Source organism: Apis mellifera, linkage group LG3, assembly GCF_003254395.2.
Source record: "Apis mellifera strain DH4 linkage group LG3, Amel_HAv3.1, whole genome shotgun sequence".
Classification (NCBI taxonomy): Eukaryota; Metazoa; Arthropoda; class Insecta; order Hymenoptera; family Apidae; genus Apis; species Apis mellifera.
The window spans coordinates 13,573,239-13,584,111 of NC_037640.1; the positions used below are offsets into that span (position 1 = coordinate 13,573,239).

Consider the following 10,873-nt stretch of genomic DNA (forward strand, 5'->3'; position numbering starts at 1 on the left):
ACTTTTAAATCGAATTCAGATAATTATATATGGAAAATACTTTAAAGATAATAATTGGAAAATACTATAAAAATAAAAAATTTATAACGCGTGGGATAATCATCGATATTAATAAAAATTTGATATTCATCGACAAACTTTTAAACAAAAGATTAGAAATATTGGTAAAAATATTAAAAAAAAATTTTAAATAAATTAAAAAGAAAAAAAATAAAAAATAGAAAAATTAGATTATTTTACTATATTTTTATACTTAATAAAATAATCATTTTGAATCATATTAAAATATATCATTTTGAATCATAGGAAAGAAACAAAATATAAAATAAATAAACTTCATTGACGTAAATATCATGAAAGAATTATTTAACAGTATGTAAACTTATTATTATTATATCTAAAGACGAACCAGTTGCACATTAATATAAACTAATATAAAAAATAATAAATAATAATGCATGCGAATATTTTTATGGCACATAATTTTTTCTTAAGAATACCTGGAGAACAATTAGGAAAAAATAAAATAATAATATAAATATAAGTTTCTTTTTTTTCATTTCGATATGGAAAAATAATTAACAATGATAAGTTAAAAAATTTTTCGAAAATGAATAAAAAGATACTTTTATATTGATAAGTTATAAAAATATGTTTGTTTCAATTTGTTCATACAATGATAAAATTTTAATGATAAAATTAAGAAACTAAGAAAAGAAAGAAACGATAGATATGTTAAAATACATATGTTAAAATTGATACACATGTTAAAAAAAATAATACGAATAGTACATTAAGTAATAGTAAATATTTAAAAAGCTTTTAATATTTAAAGTTATATCTATTTATACTTGAAATAATTATTAAAGCAAAAATAATCAGTTCAATTAAAACGATTAGATAAATAGAAGATTTACGCATAAATAACAACAATCTTAAATTGTTTGAAAAATCTAAAACTTGAATAATAAATAAATTTTAAATAAAGTTTTTTCTATAATTTATTGTAATAATAAAAATAAAAAAAAGAATATTATTCGAAAATCATCTACGTTTCAAGATAAAATTTATTATGTCGTACTTATAATCGTATATAATAAATCACAAGACAAAAAAGCTTCACGATGATCATTTCCAGTTTTCCAGTTTAAGTATGTCAAAAAGCATGATGAAATTGATGAAAATCAATGAACAATAATTTCACTCGCAATGTTATTCTCTTTTTCTTTTTCGATATCATATCTAATATATTTCGTTATCATGAAAAAAAAATTGTACTATTTGTGGTAAAATTTTATTTTCCTTTCAATACGAAATATCGTAATTTGATCAAATTTGTATTAAAATCTAAAATAGCAGAATCAAAAATATAAAATTAAATACTAAAATTAATTTTAATCATGGTTAATGATAAAATCTAGTTCTATTTTGAATATTTTTTTCATAAATACTACAAATCATTGTACATTTGCATTGATTTAGATTATTTAAGTTAGCCATTGTGCATAACATTTGATACAAGAATAGCATTTTTATTAAGGATAAGAGATTACCATTTGTCCGAATGATAATATTTTTCCAAATATTATAGAGATACATATATTTTTTCAACTTTCTGGTTAAAACGAAATCTTTTTAGTTTTATATCGTGTGATTCCCATAGAATATATATTTTATCATTTCATATAATAATAATTTCATATTATAATATAATTTCATATTATAAAAACAACATTTCTTATATTTGTGCGATTCTCTTTTATCTTTGCACGTATAATTTAATAGATATATTTGTGATATTAGTTTTTAAACGCGCGCGCGCAAAAAAAAAAAGGAAGAAAGAAAAAAATACGAGACTTATATATACATATAGAAAGAAAATGATGCGGAAAAAACAAACAAAATAAAAAGAAAGAGAAAAAATAGACGCGAAAAATAGCTTACCCTTGCTCCGAGAAAGCGGGCCTCCAATAACTCCTGCTTCCTTGGATCCAGGGTGGCCTGAAAGTGCTCCATCTTGACGCCAGCGCCTGAAAAAAATGATTATTACATTACATCGATGAAATTGTATTGATGTTTAAATAGAATACGCTAAAATATCGGTAATAAACATATGTCGCAACAAAAAAATTTTACGGTCCGAAATAATATCAAAGATGAACATAAATACATTAGAGAAAAATTTTACATCGATTAACACTAAAATTTATTTTTTTAAACATACCTATGTATATTTAATTGTATGTATTTAATATATTATAAAATCAGGAAACACAAATTTAAAAAAAAATGTATTACCATATTTTTATTCCATTATATTTTTATTTGATTTATAGTAGATAATCATAGAAATTTTTTTAAAATCAGGAACTATTCGGAAAAATATAATGTTATAGGAATTATTTCGTTTCGTTTTTATTTCTAAACAATTTCTAAAAAATATCTAAAAAATATTTTATATCTCATTCAAAAGATATAAATTCATATTAAGAAAGCTACTACTAGTAAGTTTTTGAATAATTAAAAAAATATTATGATAATAAAATAAAAAAACAAGTAACATAAAAAAAAGTTTCGAAAAGCTTATAAAAATAGATAATAATAATATATATTATAATAATTATACGTCTCTCCAAAAATATAAATATAAAAATATATAAAAGATAAATTAAATTCTTTACAAATTATTAGAAATAAGAAGATTCGAATAAGTTTTTCTTATTATCAATTCTTTTCCTGTCGAACAAAAGATATAAAACTTTTAATAAAGTTAAAAAAAATCTTTACAAGCAAAACGGAATTTTTGAAAAATAAAAGAAAAATTATAGGAACAATGAATATAATTACATGTGATTTTCATTTTTAAATATATGAAATTTCAATTTTATATTATTTCGATTAGACAAATTTCATGAAAATATAGAATAACACATAAAAAATTAATAAAATACTTTGTCACGTATAAATCTCTTTTGAAAATATTATATTATAGCCAATATATCAATTCAAATACGAATTCTATATATATCATTGATAATCATAAAATATGATCGATCAAATATGAAAAAACAATTCAAATTAATCGTTAAACATTATAATACATGTGTATAAATTATAACATTTGCATAGAATATTTTATATTATTGAGAAGATATTATTAGAAAAATTTCTTCGGATTTTCTTGCATTTGCTTATGTTTGCAATATCATCATAAAATTATTTTTAACTCAAAAGTCTAAACAGGAATAAACATTTTAATAGAGAGCTTTCCCACACGAATCTAATCTATTCTTTTTTAAACTTTAAATATGTTTTATTCATAATTGGCTATTTAATTTTAATTACAATTATGATTGTTCTATCATCAATATATTGTTAATATATTATGTCTCAAATTTGAACATGTCCTGATTTTCTAAAATTTCTTCAAATTCTTTTTTTAATAAATAAATAAATAAATAAATAAATATATATATATATATATATATTATATATTATATAATGTAATATAATATAAATATTATTTTCAAATAATTGTATTAGTTTATTTGAATGAAAAAATATTTTTTCCTCATTTAATTAAAATAATTTATTATTATTACTATAATATTTATTATTTTATTTTGTACTTAAATATATATTTATTTTTATTAGAAAAACATAAATATGTTTTTTTTATAATTCTTTTTATATACGAAAAAAAATCATTATTTGTTATTTTATCTTTTATGTTGTTTTTTTTTTAAGTAATCAAAAAATCAAAAATTTGAGAATAATTTATTTCTGAAATAAAATTTTCAAATTTGTTAGTAAACATTTTTATTTACAAATAACATTATTTATATTACATATAAATAATGCTAAAACATAGCTTTATTTATATTACATAATAGAATGATTTTAATTTGTATCAATAAAATAGTTGCTTATTCATATTAATTAATATTATTATAATATTATTCATATTAAAAAATGATAAAAAAATTATATTATATTATAAATATAAAATTTGATAAATATTGAAGTTATTATAGATATAAAATAATAGATTAAAGTAATTTTTATCCGTGATTTACGATTATTTTTTTCACGATAATAAGATACTGTTAATTTTAAAAAAGAATAAAAGCATCGAAAGAAAAGAGGAAGAAAGGAAGAAAAAAAAGAAAGGAAGAAAGGAAAACAAGAGAGAAAGAAGAAAGAAAAATAAATAAACGAAAGAAAAAACGAAGAAAAGTATTTTATCAAAAATATCAAATTAATCTATTCTTAGAATTCAACATGATTTCAACAACTATATATTCAACAACTATATATTATTCTCCATTTTACTATCTATAATTCTATATCCTATAGTATGATTCTTTTTCGCAAATTCATAAATATACATTACATTTTAAATATATATATGTATTTCCTTTAAGTAATATTATACAATAATTTTCATTTAAATTGATTTTTTATTATATTATTCGAAGAAATATAACATAATATTTCAAATATGTTGTTTGTATATATTTTATTTATATTTAATAATAAATAAATCACTATGCTACGACAAACGAATACATTATATAAAATCTATGTTAAAAATTTTAAAATAATTTTTTAGAAAATATGAATGTCTAATCATATACATATATAATATATATATATATATACACACACACATACACACATTGTCATTACGAACTCACGAATATATACTGATATTCAATATTTTTTCATATATGTACATTATTCATATATATATATATATATACTTCTATATATTCGAAAATATTAATATAAGTTATATTTACGTATATAAAATTATTCTAACAAAAAATATTTTTAATGTACAAACTTTTAAATAATAAATAATATTTTAATTGTTATTAAATTTTTAAATTAATTTAATTAAATTAGAAAAAGATAAAATTTTCAAAATCATATACAAGTTTAATAAATATTTACGAATAAAAAAACTTTTTCTTTTTATTAAATCATTTCTTTTTAATTGCAATCTTGTCCTTACATATGTTCTACTTTGTATATTACTGTGTTTTTTTTTTAAATAATAATATATAATTTAATTTTGAATTCACAAAAAATTTTGACTGAGACCTTTAACATCATATCTCAGTTAATCAAATTTATACAGAATATTTTTAATAATTTAATTTTATCATGCTAAAAATAAAAATAATATTAATCAAAACTAAATAAAACAAACTAAATAAGCTTTGACTAATTTTAACGAGCAAAAGATTATATAACTGTAATTCTTATTTATAAAAATTTATAGTTAAATATCAATTACAGTCATAAATATGTATTTTTAGTTTGATTAATATACATTATTAATATATAATTATCAATATAAACAAATAATGTTAAATTTAATTAATTCTAATTTTCAATGTTTCTATATCTATATAATTTTATAATGTTAAACTAAACTAAAATAGTAGATACTTGATGTATTTGTAAAAAATGTATATATTAAAAATTAAAATGTTTTGTATATTAGAGGTTAATAATTTTTTATATATATGACATTATTTTATATATATTAATAAATCGTTAATTTTCTATTACATTTCATATACATACATATTTATATATATAATATAAAAAAAAATAAATATAATTTATATCATATTTTATTTTATTTACGATACTATTTAAAAAATATGAATTGTAAAAATTTATTCGTTCAATCTTATCTTTATCAAAAGTAATATTCTACAAAAATAATATTAGTAATATTAAAATTATAATATTCTTATTGCGATTAATGTTTATAATACAATTTAATTATATTTGCAATTTTTATCTTCAAAATTTATTTTTAACTATATAACAGCAAAATTGTTAATCATGTTTCTTTAATATTTTCTTATTAATCAATTTAGATAAAATAATGTTCGTTTCTTATATTTTTTGATTTTAGTAGCTTACAAATGAGAATACATGCAATGTATTAATTTTATTTAAATAGAATACAGATATATGATATATAAGATTTATAAAACTTACCACCACCAGAATTCCAACAATTATCAGTCATCCCTGTTTATCCATCTGTAAAGTTTGGCACTACATTATTACACTGACATCTAATTTTTCTTATCATATCACATCACAAATATATTTGTCAAATACATGCACTCTCGATGCACTTTTGTCAGTTCTTTGCCACTAGTAAATAAACTCCTAACTTTGTTGAATCTTATTACACCAATAAGAGCACAACACTCTTTAAATATAGCATTAAATATGTTTAAATAATTTTAATCATTTTAAAATTTTAATCACATTTATAATATTATATATATGATTTATTTTTATGACATATACTAGTAATAACTATTTCATATAAAATTCTAAAGAAAATGTTAATAATTATTAAATTTAATATTTCTTATTTATTTCATTTCATTCATTCTAACAAAAGATATTTTTAAAAAAAGAATATATTTTCAATATAGATATATGAGATATATATTCCATATATATTTTTTCCACATTTAAATCTAATATTATTTATTTTCCTAAGATCACAGTATATTATTTATTTTATTGAAAAAAATAAAATTAATAGAAGATAAATTAATACGTTGATATATATATATATATATATATATATATATATATATATATATATATATATATAATGTCATTTAATAAATTTTAAACACTACAATGAAGATTTAATAATAATAATAATAATTCAAAAATAAATATTTTAAAATAAAATAATTTTCTAATTCTAATATTAATGAATATTCCAAATATGAATTTAATATAAAAGTTTAGTGTAAACATATGTACCTGCATGAAATAATACTATATCTTCCCAAAATATTAAAATTACAATTTAAATATAATCTTTTTTTTTTTAAATAAAGAGATTCATATTTCTTTTCTTTGTTTACAATGATAAATTTCTTCCTAAAATCTATTTTGCTTAATAATAGTATGTATTTAGAAAAATGACTGCCATATTAACCCAAAGGATATGAAGATAAACAAGAACACATCTGAAAGAGGGATGATTGGTCAAACGGTGTAATAAAGTATAAAATAATTGGTCGAAATTTACTTCTAATTGTATTTTAAAATAATTGCGATTCATATAAATAGAAAAACTTATTAAATATTAAAGAGAGGTTATGAAACCTTGTAAATAGATGAAATCATACAGAAAAATCAGAACAATATTATGGAATAGATAGATATTATTCATTCGAATTAAACAGATATTCAATCATTCCAAACAGGATGTTATATATGTTATATTTGTAATGAAATGCTATTTCATAAACAATTAAAAACAATTAATTTAAAACTTCAAACGAAATATAAAGTCTGGTTTTTCTTTATGAGATCTATAAACCATCCCTGTTTTTTTTTCAACGGCACTTTAAGAATGTTCGTTTAATGATTTTAATATTATCGCGCGCGCGCGCGCGCGCGCGCGTGTGTGTGTGTGTGTGTGTGTGTGTAATCGATAAGATTTTTTATTGTATAAAGATCATAAAATATTATTTCATCGATAAAAAAATTTCGAAGGAATAAGCTACTTGGAAACTCGTCTTGACATCATGACGATTGTTACGAAAGCACAGAAACGATCGTGATTCTTGATTATGAACAACCAAATGTACAACAGAGGGTTCCTGCATTGTCTGTATTACACCGTTTCCTCTCTTCTCTCCTCTACCTTCGCCGCTTCTTTGCCATCTCCCCCCTTCCATCTATCCATCATTCTTTGCATCACTACTTCCTCAGATAATTCTATCTTTTTTATATTGACCAACAAGGTTAAATGCTCATCAATGTGAAACTGTATATGCGACGTGTTCATGAATTTTAGTGGTCAGTTAACAAATGCCCTGTTTCTTTAACATACCTTGTAAAACATAATAAAATACCGTTTCTTCCTCCTAGTTTCTGTCTTTCTTTTTTATTCTACTCAAACTATTTCTTTCTTTTTCAAGGCATAGCGCACTTTGCTTATCGAAAGAAAGGGGAAAATTCATCTGGAAAATGGCTGCCACCAGCCAGTTACCGATTTATCCCTTTCTTGCATAGCTAGTTTTAACGTGAATAGTAACAAGTAAGCAAACATAAACTTCGCTAATATTTTTTGTACGCAACACAACAGATCGTTGTTATGATCGAAACACCAATTACTCGATAACACAAATGAATATTTTAGACGCCGGCACATACACGTAATAATCGCACTTGCTACTCCGAGAGAGTATACGTACTAGATTTTTCCTCTAGAAATCTTACGACAAGATTTTCTTTTGTCACCTACACATACGGAATTATCGTTGCACTTATAAACATTGCGGTTTATCACAAAAAAAATCACTGTACGATAACCGAATAATGATTATCAGCGTCTTAAAATCAATCTAATTTTCTTTTGCACGTATTTCAACGACAGTGACGTCGCTTCACCATAGCACTCGCATGAGTTTCTCCGTCTCGCTCGCATCAATAGTCTCTTTCGCCACCTTACGACTTCGGGTATTATCGGTGAACTACGATGTTTATTCGGCACATCGGCTGACCAGTCACTGTTCACACCGAGATCGTCTCTGCTCTCTTCGTTTACCTATTACATTGCTACTTTCGGATAGTAGATACACTGTTGCCACTAACTAGTCTTCCGATTAATGAGAATATATATATGCATATATGTAAATCAATTATTCCGAACAACAATAATTTATTATTCTTAAAATTTATCATCACTTTAAAAAAAAAAAATAAATAAATTTCTTTGATAATTAATATATGAGAAAAAAAAAGAAAAATATTAAATTTTTTTTTTTGTAAAATTTATATCGTGAGTATAATCTAATTAGATATACGCAATAAAATACTTGTGCACGTGCTAACGTATTATTTGCATATGAGCATGTACATACATATATATATGTATTTATATATCATGTTATAAAATGAAATTGTTTAATTATGTTATATATATATAAGTTTATTCTTATTTCAAATTATCATTTATATTCTAATCATATAATATTATCGTATTCGAACAAAATAATATTATTTGAATAAATATTTTGATATTAAGAATTTCATCGATTGATTATTTGAATTGTATGAATTTAATTATATCTTAATATAGAGTTATCTTTATATAGAGTTTATAATAGAGTTTTGTTCATGTTTATTTCATTATTATTAGAAAAGAAATGAAAGAAAGTGAAAAGAAAACAAATGAAAGAAAACAACATTTTAATTAAAAATTTTATGTTAGCAATGATCATAAAATGATCATAATTTGAAAAAATATACGAAAAAATTCAATAATGAATATTTAATTTAAAATTACTTGGAATATAAATATATAAAACATGTCATTTTGTGCAAATTAATATTAAAAATATAAAACACAATTAAGTATATCATAATTCTAATAGATATTAAATTGTTGTCTAATATTAAAGGTAAATATTCTTACACTTTATGATTAGTTTTTCGTTTCGTTTTAATTATTAATTAAACAAGATTTTTAAATTTTAATAATATTACATAATAATTCTTTATTAAATTTAGTGTACTTATTTTCAAATTTTCAAAACTGTTATTTTCTTAGATACTTATACATATTTATATCCGTTTAAAATTGTTTTTATCTAAATTTTAAAAAATTTTATTATGTAGTATGATAGTATTTATTAAATTATGTAGTAATGATAATATTTATTAAATAAAACTAATTTGAATTATATATTAATAGTATGAAAAAATTAATGTACTAATAATATAGTTGTATCATTAAATTGACTTTATATTAACGAATAAAATATTTTTGAAATAATGATCTGCAAATTAATAATAAAATAAAAGAAATTATATATTAAGAAAAGTTGTAACAAATAGATAAATTTAAGTCTGATATATATAATTTATAATAATTATAAACATTAATCATATCGATATTAATATTAATATTTACAATTTTTAATAATAATATGTATGCATAACTATTTATCGCAAGTTTAAATAATATCTTGCATTATATTTCATTGGAAATATTTTGTACTGGAATATAATAAATTTTATAAAATAAAATAAATTGAATCACACATTCCATTTAAGTCAAATAGAAATTGAAATGAATAGAAATGCTTTTTATTCGAAATATAAATTTAAAGATACATTGAAACTTAAATGGAAAATTTATCAACGATTTATTCATTATTGAAGAATTTTACATATTATTTTTTCAATTTTGAATAAGTTTAATTAATAGTAAATTAATCTAACTCGAGTTTAAAAAAAATGATTTTTAATTATTAATAATTTTGTTATTATTTTATAAAAATTAAAATTATGAATATTTCGCGAATAATTTATTTTATCATTTCTTTGAAATATTTTGTAATATAATATGGTTAACTAAATTTATTTTAAATTTTTAAGATATGTAATATACGAAAAATTACTATGTGTAAAAATTATACGAAACGAAGAAATATATTTTATAATTAACATTTTTTAAATTTAAATTAAATATATGTATATATTATAAAAATATATATAAAAATTAATTATATGTATATATTATTATTACATATAATATTTTTACGTTACATGCAAAATTTATATAAATATATCAGTCATTATTTTAATAATAAATATATACATATTTGAATACTTTTAATATCATTATCTTTCATGGTCATCATTCAGTATTAAAGATATTATTATTAATCTTTACGTGTTTATTATAAAAAGAAAAGTCATAATATAATATAAAATAGATATTTTTTTTTTTTAATTTCTAGCGAATACATTAATAATACAATAAAAATTATTGATAAATTTTTAAAAAATATTTTCTGAA

The 10,873-nt window shown here is 19.7% G+C and overlaps 1 protein-coding gene across 8 annotated transcripts in view; it reads right to left on the reverse strand.

The window, feature by feature from the left end:
• Nucleotides 1-8,446, reverse strand: part of LOC551673 (serine/threonine-protein kinase tousled-like 2) — a 30,647-nt gene extending 22,201 nt beyond the window's left edge. For 2 of the 8 annotated variants that reach the window (XM_006570151.3, XM_016911388.2), the window contains exons 1-3: nucleotides 8,262-8,446; nucleotides 6,022-6,066; nucleotides 1,945-2,030 (exon numbers count right to left, since the gene is read on the reverse strand). In XM_006570151.3, the coding sequence (XP_006570214.1) occupies nucleotides 1,945-2,030; nucleotides 6,022-6,052 (117 nt within the window). In that variant the 5' untranslated portion in view covers nucleotides 6,053-6,066; nucleotides 8,262-8,446. Of the gene's footprint in view, nucleotides 1-1,944; nucleotides 2,031-6,021; nucleotides 6,242-7,897 lie in introns of all 8 variants that reach the window. The other 6 variants (XM_006570152.3, XM_624062.6, XM_006570148.3 and 3 more) reach the window with 4 other exon arrangements.
• Between the last annotated feature and the right edge of the window lie 2,427 nt (nucleotides 8,447-10,873).